Source organism: Scleropages formosus, chromosome 8 (assembly GCF_900964775.1).
Source record: "Scleropages formosus chromosome 8, fSclFor1.1, whole genome shotgun sequence".
Classification (NCBI taxonomy): Eukaryota; Metazoa; Chordata; class Actinopteri; order Osteoglossiformes; family Osteoglossidae; genus Scleropages; species Scleropages formosus.
Genome location: NC_041813.1, coordinates 20,645,319 through 20,669,522, shown reverse-complemented (window position 1 = coordinate 20,669,522; position 24,204 = coordinate 20,645,319). Strand labels below are relative to the sequence as shown.

General features: G+C 44.4%; 1 protein-coding gene across 1 annotated transcript in view; it reads right to left on the bottom strand.

Annotated features, from left to right (window-relative positions):
- Window positions 1-2,876: 2,876 nt before the first annotated feature.
- The window catches only part of usp45 (ubiquitin specific peptidase 45), a 33,038-nt gene continuing 11,710 nt past the window's right edge, over window positions 2,877-24,204 (bottom strand). Inside the window, exons 6-18 of the mRNA XM_018757349.2 lie at window positions 18,228-18,376; window positions 17,030-17,125; window positions 16,706-16,836; window positions 10,943-11,030; window positions 9,009-9,090; window positions 8,777-8,868; window positions 8,215-8,271; window positions 7,994-8,128; window positions 7,128-7,653; window positions 6,398-6,495; window positions 6,225-6,311; window positions 5,146-5,287; window positions 2,877-3,677 (exon numbers count right to left, since the gene is read on the bottom strand). Coding sequence (XP_018612865.1) covers window positions 3,547-3,677; window positions 5,146-5,287; window positions 6,225-6,311; window positions 6,398-6,495; window positions 7,128-7,653; window positions 7,994-8,128; window positions 8,215-8,271; window positions 8,777-8,868; window positions 9,009-9,090; window positions 10,943-11,030; window positions 16,706-16,836; window positions 17,030-17,125; window positions 18,228-18,376 — 1,814 coding nt within the window. The 3' untranslated portion in view covers window positions 2,877-3,546. The remainder of the gene's footprint in view (window positions 3,678-5,145; window positions 5,288-6,224; window positions 6,312-6,397; window positions 6,496-7,127; window positions 7,654-7,993; window positions 8,129-8,214; window positions 8,272-8,776; window positions 8,869-9,008; window positions 9,091-10,942; window positions 11,031-16,705; window positions 16,837-17,029; window positions 17,126-18,227; window positions 18,377-24,204) is intronic.

Here is a 24,204-nt window from a genome sequence, read left to right as displayed (position 1 = left end):
TCCTTCTTTACTTACAAATGTAAATAACAGAACCAGTGAATTCCATGATTATTTTTTCTCTTGAAATACTGAGACACAAGTATGTGTATATATTATATATTAATATACACATACTGTGTGTACATACACATAAACACATGGGCCTACCTATGTGAACAGACATCCCCGCACATTGCGAACTCCGACAGACAGGTGTTTTCAGGTCTATTTGATTCTGAAATAGTTTCTCATTTTATTAATTTTATTCATTTCCCATTGCTTTTGTTGTAATGATGGTAAATGTATTTAAACGTTCACAAGATGCTTTTCTCCAAAGCGACGTACATCTCCAAGAACAATACAAACATGCATCACATCAACAGAAGGAGAGATTTGGATGCAGACATAATTCCTGAGTACAGTCATTTTGTTGTTGCATGGCAGTATACAGGTACGGAAGTAGCCTCATGAACTGCAAAACAGCGAATTATAATTATAAACCATTCTGAGAATCACAGCGCAGCAACTCACAACTGTCAACTGACAGAGCGACCAATGTTCTCGTTGACTGTAATTTAAATGAAAAGGAGAGGCTCTGAGCACCGTGAGGGTACCGGATCGCACCCATGTCTTTTTCTCCTTTCTCCTCTCCATTCGGCTCCATTCTCAGGGCGGCTCAGTCGGTAGAACCGCGCGGTGCCCGACGATCCCTACGACTCGGGTTCGATACCCACCCGCCGCTTAGCGGGGAGGCCCTGGGCCAGAGACCGTGCGACCGGGAGGGGGGTGGTTTACACTGCGACACGTACCACACCGACTGGTAAATACCTGCTACATAACGATGATGGTAGGAAATACAAGTAGTTGCGCAACTGCAGGGGGAAGAGGTTCCTCATGGTGGACCCATCTTACTAATTTACATTAGAAACACACCACGAGTGTATTTAACAACCCGAATCCTTTCTTCATAAGGCCACAAGACAAAACTTTCCATTGACAGCATTTCTGACCCAAATTACAAAGTTTAAAACTGAGAGATTCGAACAAAGAATTTTCTGATTACAAAGCAACAGCTCTGCCGCAGAAATGAACATTGAGACAAGAACGCTACCCCAGGGGGAAAACTGTATGAGGAGAAGGAGAAAAATTAATAAAGCACACAGGACTGGACTGAACAGATGAGCCCGACAATATGAATAAGTGATGCCTGATACCTCTGAGCTGCGGAGATACCAGTATAGGCCCCACTGCTCTCTTTATCCGAGTCCACTGGGAAACTCTTACATTGACGACTCAACAATGGTTTGCTCCATGTTCGGATCTGTTCACACTCACACAATGCTAATGTTCCTTCCCCACAGCTTGCATGCTGTATTAATTTTAATATTTCAGACAGGAGGGGGGTGTAAAGGATGGACATTTGAAAGAGCAGGATTTTCATAATGGGAGATTATAATTATTATAAGAAGGTGCTTGTAATTTGACTGACATGCATTGGGACTTGACTAGAGGGTCACTACGGTTAAGATTATTGAGATAACGCACAATCTTACGTCTTGTCCGATTAAATTTATGTGATTTGCGTTTTTGAAAATACTCTGCAGCATCCGGGCTTATTGAAGATACTAATGCTGGAGCTGGTCTCCGCAACCTACAGAATTTCTCTTTGATTTTCTAATTGTTTGTATTCACCAGTAAAGCCTGGTAAATATTTTACGATGTTTAAGGAGTCTGTACTTTGTATACTGCAGCGGAAAACATTGAGTGAGATGAACATTATTGGGCAAACACTCATGGTAAGTGCCCTCTGGGCAGGAAGCAGAACAAGCTTGATTCTGGTGATGTGCTTTTGTGTCAAGAAGATCAAGGCGGACGCGTTTGGCAGGACTGTCCCGACACAGCTCAGCCGTACCGCTGACAGCGAGGCACGCACACAGTCTCATGGGGGATGCGCTCCTCTTGTTAGGGTTTCATCTCCACGGTGACAGAGTGAGATAACCAGGCCTTGCATTACTGAGATTAAATCATCTTTAACCTTCAACAAAATACCCTGTGGCAATCCACGGCTTTAAAAATAGATGTTTCAAAGATTGCTTTTTTTTTTTTTTTTTTTGTTTGACACCCCAGCTTACTGTTAGAAAGGCTTGATTCGGATGTCACGCAGCAGGGGGACGTGTGGCATCCGGCAGGATCGTTTTGACGTTGCCCTTTTCTCCATCCACACCCACCTCCTCTTCACCAGCTCCCAACATGTTCCCAAACGGCGCTGCTTTGCTCCCGTCAGCACTGATCGCCATCAGCCACGGAGCCGGAGCGGCACCCCGCGTCCTCGCTGACAGGACAGGTTAATGCATCAGGCGCATCTCCTCCTCAGAAGAAAGCCGTGATTCTACAGCAGAGCACAATGTGCTGCACTGCTCGCCATGTGGTTAGAGCACAGTATATCCAGATACAATCTTTTGGGAATTGCGCATCACGACTCTGAAATAACTAAAACCCTACTTATCCAGCACTAGTGCCTCAAGTTGCAAACCCAAAAGATACCGGAAGTCTCCTCGTAAGGAGCTCCCCCTAACGTGGGATGATGGGCAGTTGATGCTTCTGTTATTTACTTACTCTGAATGGGTTCAGTAAAATGCTTCCAGAGGATTAAGTAAAAACAAAACTTCAAATCACTGGACAAAACACCTTCTAACAAACTAATGTGATTTATTATCCCCTTTCCTTTAATCTTTTTCACCCTTTGGTAAGTCATTCATTAAAAGCAAAGGTTAAATATTGATATTACAATAATACATCTGCTAAATTATAAATTATAACAAACGCTGAGGGAAAGTAAGACAAAGTAGTAAGACACCAAAAAAAAAAAAAAAAAAAAAAAAACTTACATATTTTCTAAACTTTCTCCACTTGAAATCATTTCCTGCCTCAGAGGCTAGCCACTTCTTAAATTAAAACTAAAATTTGAATAAATAAAGCTAAATCAAAAGATCACCAAAAAGCTTGGAAACCCAGAGTTGTCTATATGCTGTTGTCCCCAAAGACAGGAAGGATAAGTAAAGACCCTGAAGGGACGCGAACTGTCCAAACCAGGTTAGCTGAACACCTGTAGCAGGTATGCTTACTGTAACCTGGTCACAAAAAACTGATTTGGCACTGCTTTTACACCACTGGTGTACAGTTTTCTTCCTTACATCTTTGGCATTCAAAATATTTCAAGAACAACACGCATTTATACTTTGTCAAATGGTAATCTAATAATATCTATACACCAGCACGCTGAACTGTAAAACTAGAAAGCTCTATCCTCCTGGTGCTGCAGGTTGTTGGGTGGCCACTCTGCATCTCGCTTGTTTCAGCATCACCTTCTTGCACTAGCGAAAGGGTGAAGCCTTCAGACCGGTCTGTATGTCGCTGTGGATCTCAGCCAGTGGAGGGTGCAGGCGTCCACCCCAACGTGGTATAACGGGAGCTCCTCTTTGGGCTGACCGGCACGCAGGCAGTTATATGGGAGATTTTCCCTGTGCTGATGGGTGTCTGCGTGGGCAGTTCTGTGGGCTCACAGGCTTATAGCAGCTCCTCGTAAAAAAGCAAATACGCTTGTGCACTGAGGACCCTTGACTCCGGAACAACCTGCACGCTGGTATCACTGACATATACCCATTGACCAGGCATTGCCGTACTGCATTCCTTTGGTCCTGAAATACAACAAAAACACATCAGAGCAATAAAGTAAGGCTTTGTTTATACATCAGAAGCTACCAGCTAACAAGGGCATGTGTCAAGCCCTTAGCATCACCATGGAAACAAGCTGCTGCAACATACATCAAAGATACAACCATCCCACACCTAATGGCATTCGTTTGTTTTGGGGAATCATCCTGCTAGGGAAAGTTCTGTTGTGATGGCATGAAAACATTATTTCTTATGGAAAACATGTAATCGGATCTCGGATGAAAAATGTCATCTAAAATGACAAATTAACCAAAACAAATGGCATTTTTTAAATGCACGATAATGGCAACATCAGCATATTATGTAATATCTGCAACGAAAATTATTGAATTCTGTCACTTATGCAAACTATTAAAAATGGTACCACGTATACTGCGTGAGGGTGTTGGACTGTCATTATCCTCTTTTGACAAGCTAAACGATAAAGAATTTATTTACAATTGTTTGAGGGTATTCATGCTTAACATAACTGAGTAGTTGATTGGTTGCTGGTTGTGTTATGGAGGAAAAAAGCATCCCCGTGCTTTGACTGTGAAAACACAGTAGGTAGTAAACTATTAAATGATACGGATATAAAATTGTCACATTACCAGGATTAAATATGAAAATTTTCACGTACCAGGATTACTGATTAAAAAAAGGTTGTATGAAAGAACTGTTATTATTCCCACACGCTGTTGTACTACCTATTCATTGCACAGAACCCCTAGTATATGAAGGAAGGGGAGGTGCGTGTGACACCCCCACACAGGCACACGGGTTCAATTTGAAATGCAGAAAATTCACAAGTCCTTCTTTGAATCGGGTTCTCGGTGCCGTTAACTAGGGCCCCGGGTGGTGCGCGGCACTCTTGTCAGTCCTTAGGGTTGTAGTTTGGTGGTATACATGTGGTGCTCAATGCTGTTTTGTATGAGAAAGAATCAGTGGGCAGTGGGACCTTCTGACCTCACTATGGTGGCTCATAATTATCAATCGGACAATGCAATATGACGTTCTATACTAGTTAATTACCAGCGAGCACAATGGCTCCCAGTGCTTCCTCCTACCGGCTTTTCATCCCATTTAACTGGAGTTGAAAAGCTAACACACTCCTTAAGTGGAATTGAGAAAATAAATCAATATATCGGCATTGAAGAATGGCAGCAAGGGGCTGCCCTCTGTCGTCTCCAAGGCCGAACAAGTGGACTGCGGTCCTGGAAGCAGCCACACATGCAATTCACAGACCTATCGCCAATTCAGCATTTAAAAAAACGTGATACTCTCTCAAGATGAAACCAGTAAAATAGTTTCAAGGTTAAAAAGCACATTTAACAAAGCCAAAAGTCCTTCCAGCAGTAGTATTCATGTTGAATACTACTGCTGGATGATGTGATGCAAAGAACAGGAAGGACTGTAGAAAAGCAGATGGTTGCCAAGAGTCCAGCACCTCACCTGACATATTCCTGCGCTGCTCAGGTCTGCGCTGTGGGGCCCGGATCCTCACGTATGCAGCGTAGTGGCCTCCGCGCATCGAGCCGCTGTGCTCCACGATCCCATACAGGATGTACAGCACGTGCTCTCCTGCCACCATGTTCTGCGACGGCACAAACATAAAACAGGATGCAGGAGGATTGAGAAATGCACCGAAAGCCGCGGCTGAAACGGCATCTCTCCTCGCCACTCACAAAAATTCACAAGGCGTCATCTCCAACTCTGGGCCCTCAGTTCACAAACACAGGTGGACCTGATGAGAAGTCTGTTCGCAACGCGATGTGTTTGTAGGTAAACCACTGAATCAGAGTCAATAATAGATTATTAGAAGAGATGTCCCTTGACTTCATCATATCTCGGCTTCTGTGAGAAGCTCAAATAAAGCCGTAATGAGTTAAAAATGGTATTATCTTTTATAATTTAACTTTCACGTAGCTGCAAGATTTGATAGAGTCTCTCCAGTTTCATTTGGCTTTATTATCTATGCAACTGATAACGACACAATAATAAATACAGATTTATTCACTGGGTAGATTCTGTAAAAGTTGACCCTGGCAGTAACAAAGAAAATAAGAAGTCTTGGCTATTACTATAATAAATAAAAATCAATTTTTGGCTGATTCATCTGGTAAACGTGTAATGTTGACATTATTGTCAACTGAATGGCAACACTAAAAAATCTAAGTCAAATTAATCGAGCTGCACGCTCTGATGTCTGGGTGCCCTTTACTGGCAATTAATGTAGGAATCCAGTGAAGGCAAGTGAAGAAAATACAATAAAAATTCAACAAACAGTAAAAGTCATAACTCAAGTGTCCATAACACAAGGGCGCAATTCATTTCATTTGTTATGTAATTTAAGGGAACATACTTTGAGCAACATATTCAGCTGTTCGCTATGCCTTTCTACAGCTAAACGTGTCCCTGGCACTTCTTGATTAATATGTACGCTGGTCCATATTCTCCGTATGTTACTTCTGGAAGAAACTGCACAAAACAATTAACAACATCAGCAACGTCAGCCTGCGGGTGAGTCATACCTTGCAGCTTGCGGAGCAGAATGGAGCCAGATCGAGGATGAGGGGAAAGTCGACATGACGGTTCACCTTCCGCAGATTCATTCCTGCCTAGAGAGAGTGAACCAAACAATGTAAGCAAAAGTCCAAGTAAGTACTGTTAGAAAAGTACTAGTGTACAGAGGTGGCTTTCTAACCTGATGGAAACGCTTGAGGTGCAATATGACCACGGGAGGCAGTGCGGAAATGAGCATCTGTTTGCGTGCGCTCGTGTACACCTTCTCAGCCCTCTTGTCTGCAGGGGGACATCAGACAAAGTTGAGTGGGGGTGGCATCACGCACTGCTCTCATGAGTGCCTTTCTTAACCATTCTGCTGCAGCGTGCGCTGTATCAGCAGCCGGCACAGTGGTCTGAGCTGAAGGACTTGGGTTCAAATCCTGCTCTTACTGCAGTACCCCTGAGCAAGGTACTTACCCGGAACGGATACAGTGAAATTACCCTGCTGTATAAAAAGGTAAATCATTGTAAAGTTGTTTAACATTGTAAATCACCTTAGCAAAAAGTGTCAGGTAAATAAAGATTATGAATAACAGCAACAGTAACAACAACAATAATAATAATAATAATGTTATGATCTCAGTGGTCCAGAGTGCATCTCAGAAGCACAGGGTGCAATGCAGGCTACATCCTGCCCAGTCCTTCACATAGTGAAACACAAACACACACTCACTAAGCTGAGGCACCAGCACTACCCTCTATGCCATGGTGCCACCCAATAACAACAACAACAACATAGCTTAATCGCTATCATTACTGTTAATTGCAAATAACTTAATCCAGTCCATCACGCAGCTCTTTAATGTACGTGCCAGGTTTTGGGAGAGTGTTCCTTATGTGTACCTGCAGCAGGTGCATGTAGGCCATACCTGCTGTGCTTCTCTTGAGCTGCTTCTGCCTCCTTTCAGTGCAGTTCTCACACAGGAGCTTGTTGTTGCCCATGAGCAGCTCGACGGAGGTGAACTGGTGCAGACACGACTGCACGGAGCACTCCTTGGAGCAGGGCATGTAGCTGTGGGACAGGGCCTGGAACGCCCCCTGGGGCTGGCGTGCTGTATCTCCCTGCTCCTCACAGCACACACCGGCAGGTATACGCTCGCCAGAGGTGTGGCTCAGACCCATTCTGGACACGGTGCTGACAAGCTGTTCCACAGCGCCTGCCTGACGACTCTTGTGGGCGGCAGTGGTAGCCACAGCACCACCTGGTGGCCGCGAGGAGCACTCGCTTTCCGAGGCCTCGCTGTCCGCATCGTTGCTGCTGTCCAGAGCAGCGTCTCTCTCGCTGCCGTCTGAGCGGCAACCCCGTGTGCAGCGTTCCTCCTGCGGGCTGGACACGCAGTCGGCCCCTCGCTCTGCCGGCTCCGGTGACCTCCTCCCCTGATTCTTCTGGCTCACCTACACAACACAGAGATAACATCACTGTCCGTCATAAAGAAACTGAGTGACGTCACTAATTGCATCATCTGCATTTTCATTTCACAATCGTTTTCTTACTACAAAGTGCCAAAATTTGTCAAAAATAAAGGGAAACAACATTGATATCTTGCAATTTTGGGCTTTTTCTTCATGCTGGAGCATTTTTTGTAAGTACACTTCCTTTCACATGGTGCCTCTCTTGCTTTGATTACAATTTATAAGGATATTTTAAAATCGGAAATGTAGCTATATAAAATTGGAGAGGTGCACAAGACAGTCAGCTGGTGTGTGGATCCTTCCTTTTGCTTGTATGTCCTACCTGAACTCCTGACTTCTTGATGTTCCTATTGACGTGAGACTGTGAGGTGGACAGCATCTCATCACCGTGGGAGACCATTGCATCCAGCTCCCGGCCACCTTTACTCATTCTTCCTAGGTTGGTGGGTTTGGATGTCTGGGAAAGACAGCAACATCGTCACTGGATGGCCCAGCAAACTCAAAGAGTCGACTGCGTACAGTTCTCTCTCCTTTCTGCCTCACCCTTTCCTCGATGATGGGGAGGGAGATGTCAATGAAGGCCTCCTTCACGGTGGAGATCTGCGGCAAGAAACTGAGCACGTTAGCCATGCGTCTCGAGACCAAAGCCAACAAGCTTTTATGACCACGAGTGGTCAGTTCACATGACCACAGCTGCTCACTCTTATTTGTCAGCAGCACAAGTATGGCACCATGGACATGAAAGTCACTGAATGTGCTGTCAAAATAAAAAAAAGCATACTCTACCCATAATTATTGTAACTATAATTATAATAAAACTGAGTCATGCATAAAAGGAAACATGCTCAAAAGTACATGCTGTACACAAAATCACATTTGAACAGATAGATAGCTGGTGTAGTGGTTAGAGTTGCCACTGTTCACTCAAAGGACCCATGTTCGAATCCCACCTCCTACTGTAGATCCCTTGAACGAGATACTTACCCTGGCCTGACACAGTAAAAATTGGAAATATAAATGGTTAAATCAGTGTGACTAGCATAACATTTTGAGTTGCACTGGAGAAAAACATGAGAAACAAATGTAAATATAATGCAAGACTTACATGGGCACACTCTTCACACATAATAGTGTTGGTTAATTCCCCAACGAAGATGCGATCCACAAAGTTCATCTTCACACCCTCCTTCCCGTATGCTGCCGCACAGAAAAGCACATTTGTGGATTTTCTGATTCTGATTTGTGCATCCAGGTTAGACTGGAAAGGATCTTGAAAGGCTTGCCCGAAGGCAGAGTGCCACCAGATGGCGATGTTCACCCATCGCAGTCGGGCCTACCTTTCACTTGCCGTTTAGTTTCTTCATCCGCTGTCTTCTCGGTGGGGTTGTTAAACGCTTTCAGGATGCCTGCCTTGATGCGCTGAGGATTAGAAAAGTGTCATTTAAACAATGCTCAAAAAATGCTTAAACCAAATAACACCCCTACTCTGAGAGCCAATATAGACAGCTCCAATTTCAACGTCCACAAGTCTTCAACATAGTGTCGAAACTGTACTCGTTAAATGCAAATAACAGTTTAACTTTAACAAATCATTAGAAGAAGTTAAAATATTTGCTCAGAATGAAAGAGCTAGAGATCGCCGTTTCCAAGCATGCGTCCACGTACACATGACCGTGTTTTTATCGTTTGTGTGTGCAAGCGTGCTGATGTGTTACTGTGTGAGCGAACAGGTTCTTCCGAACACGAGTGTGTCCATGCGCACGGACAGATAATATGAGGGTAAATCGAAAAGCATCCACAAGAGTCTGTTCTCATTTTTATAAAGATTACTGTATATACTTTTTACTTATCCCTCACAGACAGACAGACACACTTTACTGGTCAGGCAGGTGGAGTATCCCTCAGACACATTTAATATGACAGAAGAACCATAAAGTAATGCAGTGTAAAGTGACGAAGTCTGAAGAAAATACAATACGACTGAAGGTTATAACACTTAAAATGGATGTTAGTACTGAAGTCTTGTGTTAAGCCTTCAATAAACACTTCTTCATGTCTACGACTGTCAGTGTTTAAGGCTGAAGTTGAGGCCTGGCCGTCTTTCTTACTGCAAACAAAAAATGAACCTCATTTCTTTATTAACGTTGCATGGACCCCTTTGGAATGTGCCAGAAGGAGACCAAACGTGTCGGGATTTTCCATCAAGTCCGGCAGTTACAGGGCGGTGGGGTCACTGCGCCGAGACGACGGCACGAGAAATCTTGGTGAGAAGAAGCTGGTGCGCGATTACTGGTTTGTTTGCCACTGTGTGTTGTGCAAGTGTGTGAGAGAGAGCGTAGAAAATCAGTACGCGGTACAGTGTTTTGCTGACAGAGACCCGGACACTAACGAGAAGCGATCCGCTCAGTAACGGTGTCTCTCTCCTGCCGGTCACCGTGCTCAGGACTAATCGATGGCTAATGGAGCACACGGCTCGCCCCATTGTTGGGCCCAGGGCTACGCCGGCGGGGAGGGGGGGGGTGTCTATTTAGGTCACAAGCCTCCACAACCCCAGCCCGACAGAGAAACGCGCACACGGGGATAATAACTGACGACCGACCCAAACCGCCGGAAGGGGCTCAAACAGGTCCTGGACAAATATCCCACAATCGGAACAGCAGAACAAAAATAAGAGCCTTACGGGACTCTTTTTGGAGCAGGAATCTGTGTGTGTGTGGGGGGGGGGGGGGGGCACGCTAGTTCAGTAGCTCAGGCCCGCATGCTGCTGCCACTTAAAGACAAAGGCTCACTCAGCAGCTGTGTGGTTCCCAGGCCACACAATGCAGCGACTGGCTGCCGAGGGCCACAACTGTCAGCGTTCACAAGTGTGAGTGGCTCTGGGGAGGGGCCCCCGGCAGCCCACCCATCCCACCCGCTCCTGCGCACAAAGGGCTGCGCTGCGGCACCGCACTGTCTGGACACATGCGCCAACGCTGGGCACACACACTGCTGCCAGAGGTACACAGAGAAAGACATGAACGAACACACACACACACACACACACACACACACACACACACACACACACACACAGAGAGAGTGAGCATGTGACAGTAAGCAGTAGTAACAGAGAGTGTGAGTGCAGAGCTGACCGATGCACACTTGAAAGGAGAGTGGGCAGACGTTGCAATGATAAGGGCTTGGAGAAATGGGTGGATACACAAGTGACTGGTAGGGACATAAAGAGGGATAAGGCAGAGGTCACAGTAAATGAGAGTGAAGGGGATCTTACCTTAGTTTCCTCCATTCGCATGGAGTCCAGCAGGTAGTGAAGGAGCTCTTGGCTGTCCTGCTGCTGATAGCCCTTGAAGCGTGGAGCTCTGGGTCAGACACACACACACACACACACACACACACACACACACACACACACACAATGTAGGCACAAATTCACTGTATATTACTGGCATTCAGGAATAATCAAGGTGTAAAGGAAGATACACACAAACAATGGCGTAGGCAAACACCGACTTGATTTCTAAGTATATTCCACTGACATACAAAGCGAGAAACACATACACGATGCAGAGGCACGCGTAAATACACAGACAAACAGGAGTGGAGAAAACAAACGCTCTTTATCCAGTTCCAAGGACTTTTCTATAGTGCACCTGTTGTGGTTCTTCTGGAGGTTGGGTGTGCCCGCACACACACACACACACACACACACACACACACAGGGTTTTCACTGACCCAGCCTCACACACAACTTTCACCATTCATGCGCACACAGAAGCCTAATTCCACATTTACAACATCACTGTGGACAATGGCCTTTTTCAAATTTCATCTGACGTTTGAATAAATGTTTAGAAATTGAATAAATTAACCCTCTCAGGGCCAAATGAATTCTAGTGGTAGGAAAAAAATCAGATTTTACCATCTGATGCTAATTTGCAACGTCTGCCTGAAGAGGGTTAATATTTTGAAAATCTTCACTTTATGAGATGCGTGTTGTGGAAACTTACTGAAGCTAAATGCATTGTGACAAACTGCTTTACACCGGTAAATCCCAAGCTCGGTGGAAACATGATGCCAAGAGCTGCTCCTGTATGTGCGCGTTAGTGCGTATTTGCATGTGTGTTCGTGTGAGTTCGAGCTACGTGACACTCAGTGTGTGCCAGGGAGTGTGTGGAGTGGACAGTAAAGAGGAGGCAGACATGTGCAAACAGATGCACAGACAGAAGGGCACCTGTTGAGAAGACAGTTATTTTCTATTCTGTCCACGCACACCACCGAACACGCGCAGGTAAGCAGTTGCCTTCAACGTGTACACACTCTCTGAATAAGAAGTTGGTGCTAAGCCTGTTTAACAATCCATACATAGAGTTTTGGTATTTGCTGAGCTGGTGATGAAAATAAAATAAAGTCAGCTAATTTTTAATTCATTAAAGCGGCATCTAAATTTTTATTTTTTTTTTAAACAGAATCTAACCTCTTAATGAATAGAGGGATTAAGTAATATTATCATGCTTTTATTGAGTACGTCACAGCGGTTGCACTTACGAACACATGGGACCGGAACACGGTTCGCAGTTCGAATTGCTTGTAAGTCGAGGTCCAAGTGTATGTGGTCCTTGAACAAGGAACCGGTGCCGAGTGTCTATTTAACAATCCATAAGTAGAACAGGTCGCACTGGTGACTCGTCAAGCCAGCGATCATTAAAGCTAAAGAGAGTAACACTGGGCAGCCCTGGCAGCCGACGGAGCGTCGGGGGGCGTGGGCGCACCCAGTGGGGTCCGTCCACATGGGGCTGTGCACGAGCTCATTCCTGCAGAAGTGCCCTGTGGCACTGGGTGCAATCTGGGCCGGGCAGCAGCATGACAGCTGCACCGCTAACACAATTAACAGCGGATGAGTTAGTACCAGACACACGCTGGGCAAGAACACGTGACCAATCACACACTCTCACACACTCCCACGCTAACATGCATGCTAAACCACATTTTTGCTATGCTACACATAAACACAGGACATGACTCGCTCACACTTAAAGGTCAGTTCTGATTAATCAAATATATAATAACCATTAGTATCAATCATAAAACATTTTATGCATTCCTGAGCCCCAAAACTGACAACCAATTAAGAACGTAGGATTGTACGATTATAACTGGAGAAAGTAGCAAACAGAAGGTCACGGAGGTAGAGAACGAGCAAAACTATAACTCAGACGAAGACCACACAGTGGGTCTGGAGAAGAAATGCCTTAGAATTATTAAAAGTAGGAGTATTAAATGAAACTTCTCATAAAATCAATTTATTGTGAATAGGCATATCTTGGTGTGTGACCACACACACACACACACACACACACACACACACACACACACACGCTGTCTGAACCGCTTGTCCCAGGGCGTGAGGCTGGAGGGGACACACCCAGGACGGGACGCCAGTCCATCGCAAGGCACCCCAAGCGGGACTTGAACCCCAGACCCATTGGAGAGCAGGACCCGGTCCAACCCACCCCCCCCCACCCCCCATGTGACTATATATTATAAGAAATAACTATACATACTGAATATATTTTTAACTATATTTTTTCAAACAGGTATCCTTAAATAATTCACAGTCATATAAACAAGTTCATGTACGTATGCATGGATGGATGCAGTTCCTGTAGAGACACACGTATGGTGACTGCCATGCAGAGGAGGACAGCATGAAGAACACACTGAACGGGCTATGCTCTCCCACTGTCCATCTTCGGCAGCTGTTAATAAAATACGGAATAAATCTGGTCTTTAACAGGAGTGACAGCTGTCTGCGTGTCGGTCCTCTCTCTGGTCCCATCTCCCGCTCCATTGTGTCCCGTACAATGATGCATTCACGTCTTTCAAAATGCATCTCGGCGCCGCGTGAAAATCACTACCGTATTTCTGGTCAGGGCTCACAAACCTGCTCAACACACCGAAATGCATAATTCAGTCAGAAACCCACCACCGTGTACGCACACACACACGCGCAGGCACGTGGGGAGGTGTACGTGCGACGGCAGGTCCTGTACAAGCTGTGCCTTCACTGGCACCAGAAAGCACAGTGTGGTGCCCGCATGAAAGCCACGGTGCCTGGCATCACTCCTAGCCAGTGACCAATCCAGCTGGCCTGAACAGACAAACATACACACACACACACACACACACACACACACACACACAGAAACACCACAGAAATACACAACCTCTTTAACTCACAGACACAATTTCATTTTTAGGTCAAAAGCACTGATAGAGCAAATTCAATAATGCTAAACTGATTCTGCTCTGTTTGCATCTGCAGTGTGTTCCCAAATCAGCCAATCATTGGGTGAGGGTAGCAGGTGGTATAGTGGTTAAAGCCACCATCCATGGATGGGGAGGTCCCAGGTTCGAACATGCAGACAGCAAGGTCTGAGTAAGGTGTGAAGCAAGTCATTTGCGATGTGGGTCAGTGCGCATGTGGGCAGCCAGCGTGTGCCTGCGTGTGTGTGAGAGGGAGAGCCGGACAGCGGGAGGTGCAGGGCATAGAGGGGTTTGGTACCCGAGCCCTATAGCTATAGCTGGCGGGTTGCCTGAGCTGGGCTGGGGAGTCAGGTGTGTGCTTGGCCCGGCAGGTTGCGGTGTGTCTGTCGTGAAGCATGCGTGCTGGCAGCAGGGCTGTGGGGCAGGTGAATGCTGCAGCCATGAGGATACCATGCCAGCCCACAGACCTCCAAGCCAAACAGCTTGTCTATACATGTGGTCATAGCTGCAGCACTTCATACTGATCCAAACCCTCCTGCAATCCTAGAATACCCTTCCTACGCCCTCAGGAAACCCCTGCAGCCTCTGAACAGCGCTCCTGTAGTCCTTCTGAAACATTACTGATTCCATTCTGGAGTCTTGCTGTGTCTCTCAGCTGCACCACTGCACCTTCTTCACAAGCTTTCTGCAGTTTTTCAACAGTCCTACTGCATCCTTGAACCTTGCTATATCCATTCCACAAGCCTTATGTATATGTACATTCATTTAGCTGACACTATTCTCCGAAGCAGGGGGTGTGATGGTGCAGCGGGTTTGGCCGGGTCCTGCTGTCCGGTGGGTTTGGGGTTCAAGTCCCACTTGGGGTGCCTTGCGACGGACTGGCATCCCGTCCGGGGTGCGTCCCCTCCTCGTCCAGCCTTACACCCTGTATTGCCGGGTTAGGCTCCGGTTGGGCGAGACCCCGCTCGGGACAAGCGGTTTCAACCAGTGTGTGTGTATTCTTCAAAGTGACTTACGGTGTTAAACTACTTACAGTAATGTACTCATTTAAGCAGGTGGGTAATTTTTTACAGTATCAATTCAGAATAAGTACCTTGATCAAGAGTACTACAGGTGGAGGTGGAATTCGAACCCAGGTCTTTCAAATCCAAAGGGAGCAGCTCTAAGCTAAGGGCCTACTGCCACAACAATCAGTATTAAATAGGTGTTCGTGGAGACCATGTACTTTTATTTATAGACAATTTACATTGATTTTAATTGTAATCTAGCTTGACCTTAATGCAAATGTTAAAAGTCAAAGGTTTTATTCAACGTATTATAGCTTTACTAGACATCACAAACTGTGACTGCATTTTGCACAAGGTCGGACAACGATATTTCTCAACAGAATACCACGCCTAATACTAAGTACATCCCTGGATGGAGGCTGATACTTGGGAGTTAAGGGAACTGTTCCAGAGTTAGAAAAAAACTGAAAGGTTATTACTATTACTGAATAGTTCTGTTACTGTGGAAAGTCAGAAAGGAACACAAGCAATTCACTAGAGACCTTCTTCTCATCTTTCTTGTAGCTCATCACTTTTGCCTTTCTGAAAGCCAAGAATTTTGAGACGTCAAGAGGATATGCTGCAGTGCAGTGCAACACGACACACTATAGCAGGAGCACTCAGCTCTTATTCCTGCAGACCACAGTCCTTCCCTTCACTTCATAAAGATCAGAGCAACTCTCAATGTAACGTTGTATGGTATGTTTTTAGTCAGAGTCTTTCAGCAAAAAAACCATTACTACTATTAACCTTATTGCTAAGAAAAACACAAAATCAACTGATTACATTTTTTTCCCTTTCCAATCAATCATTGAGCAAGTATGATACTGATTAAAAGCATATTTCTAAGCTTCATCTTATTTTATTTCATACAATATCCTAGTCTTCATTAATTTACATACATCGCAGTTAATGCTAATTCAGATGTAAGTACTTAATCCCCATTGGTCATAATCACATCTCTGCTCAATGTTCACTGAGCAAGGCCACATCACACTTCGATATTTGTTCACGCGCCACAATACGAATTCACGCGGAAGACTCAGCCGAGTGAATGGCTAGCTACGGCTTCTTTGTTGTCTTCCAACCAGCCAAATAACAGTCTACTTCAGTAAGCAAGCAACGGTGACTGATACATGAGGGTACGTCAAAAACCATCCGCAATAACAAAAGTCTCATACAAATTATTGCGGATACTTTTTAACTTAATATCAGACATTAATTATCTTATTGATAATCAGGATGTCTGTCATATATTTCTCTCGAGTCTGGCTGTGTATTTCTCTGACTGTTGTACCTGCACTCAACCATTTTCATATGTAGATGGTACAATGCCTGTTCTTTCAACAACAACATAAATGCAAGCCCCTTGATTTCAGGGCAACTAAGGGCTTGTCGTTCAAGTTTCAAGTAACATTCACTAATGACTGAACAAAAGTTGGTAATTTATTATTCTAGCAATAACTAAAACTTTGGTGCATTTTTCAGTGACACTAATGAAATAAATGATTGGTAACCCTTTCTCCTGAAAAAAATCTGAAATTTTAGATGAAATTATTGACTTTTAGCTTTTTATGAACTATAAAAAGGTGAAAACACATTTAAAGTTTTAAAACAAAGAGGACATTCTTACTTTGCCTTTTTACGATGCACTGGAAAATGTATGTGTGACATGTAGACACACAAACACACGCAGCTGAAAGAGGGACAAACTCTGGCCTTACTTGTGGCACAGCTGATTGAAGACGACCTTGGGGGAGACGGGGCCTTTGCCGGCCTCCTTCATGCTGTGGAGGAACAGAAACATGGCGGAGGTGAGTGGCTCTGGACTGGGCAAAGTGATTGTCAGCGGCCCCTGGGAACAAAAGAACATCACACGCCGTCACAAACACAGGAGCACAAACACTGCATTACAGACACACACAGCAAAGTGCATCTCTTACACCACACGTGGGTAAACTAGTGTGTAACGGCAGACGGTTTGAGAACAGCGTGTGCATTCGTGTTTATGTGAGACAGACATAGGACAACGTTAGGCTCTACAGTACCAGGTTTGTCTCTGGAGAAGGGCAGATCTTCAGCTTGTGTCCCTTCTCCTTGACCTCCGCAATCAACTCATTCAACAGGTGCGTCTGGGACAGGTTCTGCCGGACCAGAGCAAATCGATAAACACTCTAGATAAACACTGTCACACACTCACCAGCACAGCCCCTTTCAGCACACCAGTCTGGAGAGAGCTTACACAGCAGCACAATAAAGAGCATGGCCTTGTGGGATCACCAGGAGGAGGCTGATTCCACGCTAAGCTTTCATTGGACACTTTAAAACATGTGAAACACACCTTTAGGAAGGGTGAATTAATGCTGCCTGCACTTGACATTGTAGAGGCAGAACAAATCAGGTTTTTGTCCCACACTGAGAACAGTCACACACACATATATAAGCCTTGGGTGATTTTTTTTTTTTTTTTTAAATTATGCTTCCTGTTTACTGAAAAAGTAGAGTTTTATACAGCGTAAATTTGCAACCCACTTTCAATAAATCCATCTCTTAAGCAAGATATTTCATTGTGATAAATGCATAGTTCGGTTATTGATGAAACCCTTCTGCTAAACGAGGAGGAGGAAATTTTTTATATTAATAGGGCATAAAACAAGGAACAGTGAGAATCCCTGCTTTATTTTGTACAACTTAAAAAATGCAAGACCCATTGTAGTACGCAGGAGATATAATACAATACACAAGCAGTATCTCTTTAAGTGTAGTGGGGCACAAACCCCCTGGAGCGAGACATGGACAGGGACCAGAGACCAGAAGTTCTAGTCTACATCTCCCAGAAACCCTTGTTCCAGCTCCAAGTGTTTGAGGATAAAAGCCTACTGAATTCTGAGATTGTGTCCTCTTGTAAGACACACCAGGCTGCTTTCCTACCCATATTTACTCTGCTTGCTCCATGGCTAAAATGCCAATAAAGTATAAAGGAGTCAAGTACAATGGAAACAGTGAGATATAAAAACCAAAGAACATTTAATGTCTTTAACACAGTAGGAAGCGTGTGAGAAAACTTGTTGTAATGCACTGCAAACCAAGCCATGTGCAGCCATCGCTGTGGTACAAAGTTGAGTTCAGAATTAGCTCAAGGACCAGAAACACTTGGGATGAATGCCATATTAACGGAGCACAAACCCAAAGACCCCAGTGAGGACCTGGAGAAGTAACTAAAGACCTTTAAACTTTTAAACTCACCTGCATCACAGCATTGAAGAAGCAGGTGTTGCCTAGGTTATTGATGCCTTTCACAGGGATGAGCGTGCTGATGGCAGGACCCCTCCCTCTGAGCGCGTCGGCACTGTCCTCAGGCTCCTCTCGAAGTCTGATGACCTTGGATGACGTAGCTGCAATGAAGGAGGTTGAGATCGCACCAAAATCAAAATATCTCCCCGCAGATGGCGTAGCTTTCCTCACTCGGAATGCAGCCAAGCCACTAATGCGGGCGTTGTTAACACTGCTACTACAAGCACTACAGAGAAACTTTACAGAAAAATGACAAGAGCTATTAAAACGGCTTCGGGGGTGTGCTAATTCCAGGAAACAGAACTGTTTCGATCACCTATTGGGCCAAAATGATTGTTTTAAGAGCTGAGGAGCCAAGGAGGCAAGGTGGCTATATTAACATATTTACGAGATATATAATGATCATCTTCTTGTTTTCTAGCAAAAAAGTGAACTTCTGAATTAATTGGAAAAAAACTCTTCTTTATGTTAATGCCAAGCTACGTATACCAAAACTACCTAGACCTTCCTTTCCGTAGACTGTGGTTTTCTCCCATCATCTGATCCCTTTTGTTCTAGTTGTTCCGTTGTATTATGCTCCTGTACTGTGTCTGCGTGATTATTATTTCTGAATGGACAAAACATGGATGCGCCCGTTTCCATTAAAACACACAAGTACCAGTCAAAAGTTTGAGTGCACTTGCTCGAAAAGAGTTGGTTTCTGTGAGCTATTCGACGAACACGTCTCTGCCCAGCTCTTCTGCAGTAATTTGCAGAGGTGTTGATCTGATGTACTCACACTGTTCACTGCTGCTGTACTCATTCAGAGTAATCATTAAAACATTATACAGGTGGTCCTCAAGTTATGACATGTGCGATGGTAACATGGCGGTACGGTAACATCGACTGGCCACCGTGTCTGTAATTTTTTTTGGGTCTCAGTCAATGTTTGGGTATCTAACAGTGACTGCGTTTTCTCAGAACTTTGTGATTCTCTTCAAGTTGTTTTACTTTTTTAATTAAAATGGCCAGCAAATGAAAAAAGTGCATGTTTTGATGATGGAGAAAAGCAAAAATATAACTAAAATACTGTACTGTAATTATTATTCTGTACTGGTAATTTAACATGAACAATATGTGAAATCAAACAAAGCTCAATTGTACAACATTCATGCACGTTAATTGCTTATGTATGCTGATGATTCATATGGGATTTTTTTTCTACACGAAGAGGTCATCAGAATGGAAGCGAGTCATCAATCCAGCTCCACCTGTATTGCATGATGCGACAGCAGACAATAGTCTTACACTGTCCCTGGTCCACTTCATTCTGCTCCCAGATGCCCTCCTACCCCCCCCACCCGCACCCCTACCCCTACTGCAGGGACAGCGGGGCTGTGTTAAGGGCTGAGTGGTTGAATGCAGCAGCTGGGCAAGAGGGTGACATCTGTAGATGCTTCTGCTGGTTCAGAACCTCAGTGCCAGGGCCAGCTGTTCCTCACGTCCTCCGCCCAAACAGACTAAACACCTCCCACACCACCACGGGGCAATGAACCATCCCCTGAACCACCATGGGGGAACAAACCATTGCCCAAACCACCACAGGGGAAATGAGGAGGGGAAAAAAAAAATTCCAAAAAGCAGGAACTAACCAACCCCCTAACCAATGTGGGCCAAACAAACGGATGCCCACATCACCATGGGGGAACAAAGTTTTTACTCAACACTTATTTGTGATGCCGGAAGAGTGGATCCTGGATGTATTTGTAGAAAAGGCATCAGAGCAGCTACAGCACAGTTCACCATTTAAAGTGTGTTAAATAGATCGTGGCCTGGCGTACCTCCAGGATGCCTGACTTTTGCACATTGCAAATTCTCAACCTGCTTTGGATAAATCAGTCTCCAAAGGAAAAAAAGACTTTATTGTACGTATGTATATACCCTGGCTGGCCACGGAATCCCTTTTGCTGAAAGAGACGTGTCTGGTTTTTCCGAGAGAAAAAAGAACGAACAGTGATGGAATTTCTATTCTCATTTCACTGAAACGAAAAATGCGTGTCCAGGGTTTACAAAAAAACAAGAATGCTGGATTGCGTTGCACTGAATGTGCAGGTAACCTCTGAGTTGAAAATTTTTTGTGAGTAACAAAACAGTGTTCACCATGTGATGATATCATTACTAAACACACAAAAACAAAGACGGCTCTAAATGGAAAACATGCCAACGTGTATCTACGGTGGGTGGGTGGGTTTTTATAAATCTTCCACTCATCACTATTTGCTCCACATGCCATGTGGAGAAACTGGTATTAAATTACCAGAATGGACTAAAAGTCATAGCTTGGACGCAAGTCAGAAATGAAACCCAATCCAAAAAATGACAAGAGTCCCTCAACTATTCAAGTTTGTGCACCTATGGAATGGACAGTACTTTTAACTACCTTCAAACTACCTTGCATCACCAAGGACTGACACTGATTTTTGTGTTTGGCTGTCCACAGAACAGGTGCATTTCATCCGTCCCATCAAATTTTGAACGTGTCCAATTCTGGACTATAGCAAAGAGACATAAGTAAATGTCTATATTTACAATTCCCTTGTTAACTGTAATGACAGTAAAGGAATCAGAGCACTGTATGAAATTGAGCAAACTTACATAAAGAAATTGTCCAAAAATAAAAAGATACTGGGGATATTTTGTTCAATTTTTGACAAATTTGGGTGCTTCCTAACAAAAACCATTTCAAGATGAAAATACAAATGGCGCAATTAGAGATTTCATACGGTTTCTTTATTATGGTGGCAGTTGTCCTTTTGCACTAAACTTCTTCATTTTACCTCAATTTATTGTCCACATATCCATCTGACAGGTATTAGAATGATTCTACCTGTCGAGCTACAAAAATTAAAAAAATTAAGCAAATTACCTTTGCAAGAAATACAGCACATGCTATGAGTCTAGAAATTCCCTGTATCCCACTGATAGCCATAATCAGCCTTCCGTTTAGTCTGTTTTTCTTGAACACAAAGCAGACGGGACTACTATACGCATAGAAAATGTTACACAGGTCTGTCAGTATATAAATGTGTGACACCCAGACTAAGCATGGGAATTACAGCATTATATATAGAATTAACACATTACTACAATCGTTTTCCATTACATTATCATTGGTGTCAGTTATGAAGGAAAAGACAAGTGATCTTCCACCACATTAAGCCTGTGGACCAAAGCAAATGAAAACACCGTAGGCGGCAGACAGAGGGGTGCAAATCTTAGAGCTGCTGCACAATTTCCAGCTGAGGCACAGAGCCACGTAGCCAGAGTCAGTGAAAATTAACCCCAAAACAAGTGAGCACTCCTACCGAGAAACCAATGGCAGCGTTACGGGGCTCGCGGAGGTCCATCCTGGACAGCGGGGATGAACGTCATCAACGCCTCGAGAGTCGACAACAGCCAACAGAACAGCCACTACAGGTGGTCAAACAATCACTTAGTGACCAAAAAGGTGCAGTGGTAGAAAAGAGCTACTTTGCCCTTGAGTAAAGTACTCAGCCTGAATAGCTTCTACCCAGCTACATAAACAGGTGTACAACCTTCCTTTGCACAACGGGGTCTCATACAATAAGAAAGTGCTGCAATGGCTTATGAAAATATACCCCATTTCTTCATACAATGGGCTTATTATTCAATAAAATGATGCCTTGTCCTGTTAGTGTGGCGATTTATGTCCTCAAGCGTTTGATTCACTGTCTACTATTTCTTAAGGTGCAAAGTACGCAGACATTATACTTCTGTCACAAACCAACTACTGTATGTACCTCCTGTTACATGGCCAATATCAACCAACCACAACACTGATGTAGTAAATCTGACCACTGACACAACACTGACATTGCATTGTCATGCATAAAAATGCCATTTACTAGGGCTGATTTTTAATTTTAGGTGAAACATTTTTCATCCAGGAAGCAATTATATTTTCTTGCCATAAGGAATAACAGCAGTTAAAACCTCTCACAATGGGACTTCTAATAGGGGGATTTCATAGGAAAAATTATGCCAAGTTAACCAGTGCGCTCAACCAGTATGCTGTGTGAGCCGGACCATGACTGTGGTGAACCCAGCGGGTGGTCAACAAAGTCACGGACATGGCGCCACATCAGCTGACTCCCCAGGAAGCCACACCGGGCCAGCCCTCACGGTGCCCCCACGGTGCCCCAACATGTATGTGTAAACACACACATGCGCCTCCCACACGGAACAAAGCAGCATCGACGACAACCACAGAAGGGATGAATGGCTCATCATCTCCGTCAGAGACTACATATTTCTTTTTCCCTCAAATTTGCCTTTAAATTCATGACTCCTTTTTTGGAGACATTTGCCAAGGTTACTCCTAATCTTTGAAACGGAAAGAAAATTGCTTTTTTTCTGCACTTGTATATGTACGGTTTGCACAGATCATTAGTAAAATGTATCAACATGCGAGAGCCTTGACTCAGGCTAAGCATGTAAATGGAGAACTAAGAGCTCAGTCTAAGGTACCTGCTAAACACTGTGGATGAGAGCGCTTTAAAAAGCACAACTCCAGGCCTCAGTGTTCGGTGCTTCGTAGCATGGGCCCCGGGGGAATTGATAATCAATTAAATGCCCCACCCTCCACATCATTTAACAGAATCAAAATGACCCCTTTAGTCACGAAAAATCAGAGCCGATGCTCTTGGTATCCTAAACGAGACCTAGGTGCAACAACATCTGTTTTGCAGACAACATCTGTGTGAGACGGCAAGGACGTGGAGCCAAGCCAACAGGTGCAGTGGGAGATGACAGGAGTCCCCAGGCCTGGTCCTGAGGAGAGACAGGGCACCCCATGGTCACATGGAGCATCTGGGGTACACTCAAGGTAAACAATGTTCAAGCAGCCATCTGTGCGGGGCTGGGGGGGCCACCACTAGCATATGGAAAAGCAGATTTTTCTCCTCCCTGCAGCAGTCAGCAGAGACCGACGTCGCCATGCACTGCGTGCACGCTTGACTGTGCGGGCTCCTCTCCACCACCTGGCTCTCCTTGCTCAGCCACCGCGTATGGGCAGCAGTGACACTGTGGGCCCTGTCCCCGGGGCAAACGAGATGATCGCAGGCCCAGAGCGCGCTATAAACGTGGCTCTTCCACGCTGACAACGGGCGCGTGGTTCTTCACTGCACACTTCACAAGATTTCTATAGAGTTAGATTACAAAGATATACCGTACAGACAAAGAGTTACGTTTGAGATGCGACCGTTGAGGTTATCAGAACTCAACTTTAAAAGCACTTTCACATAATATTCCTGCTTCAGCTTAAGACATTTCCTTGCGTTTAAGAGGACTGAATTTGGATGTTATACCTTCTGACAGCTGAGCGGTGCAAGGCCAGAGCCACTATATGGTCTTCTTCTCAGTTATAATTTGGCTCATACTACGTTAAATTCTCAACCGCCATAGTCCCCGCTTACAAATTCAGTCTGGGTGAACACAGCCATTTTGCACTCTCCAAACTGTGTCCATATCTCCCTCGAGTGTCAATTTATTTGGATTGTTTTCATGGATTTCTTCTGACTTTGTTTTTTTTTTTTTTTTTTTAAACATTAAAGGTTGTATTAATGCATAAACATTGAGTATCATGCAAAAGGAGTTTTTAGTGAGCGTTTAAGTGAACGGTACAAAATAGGTAAGAAAGAGCTGAACAACTATAGGTAGACAGCTGTAGAGTATTATAAAGCAATGAGGGACAACTGCGTCCATAATAATAATAATAATAATGAGATGATATTGTAATATAAATGGGTGTCAATTTTTGGGGCTCTGGAATGCATAAAAAAAATTTACCATCTAAACCAATAGCAATTATGTCTTTTATATATGAGAACTCCCCTTAGGATTGGTTTTTCCATAAACCACTTACTGCCAC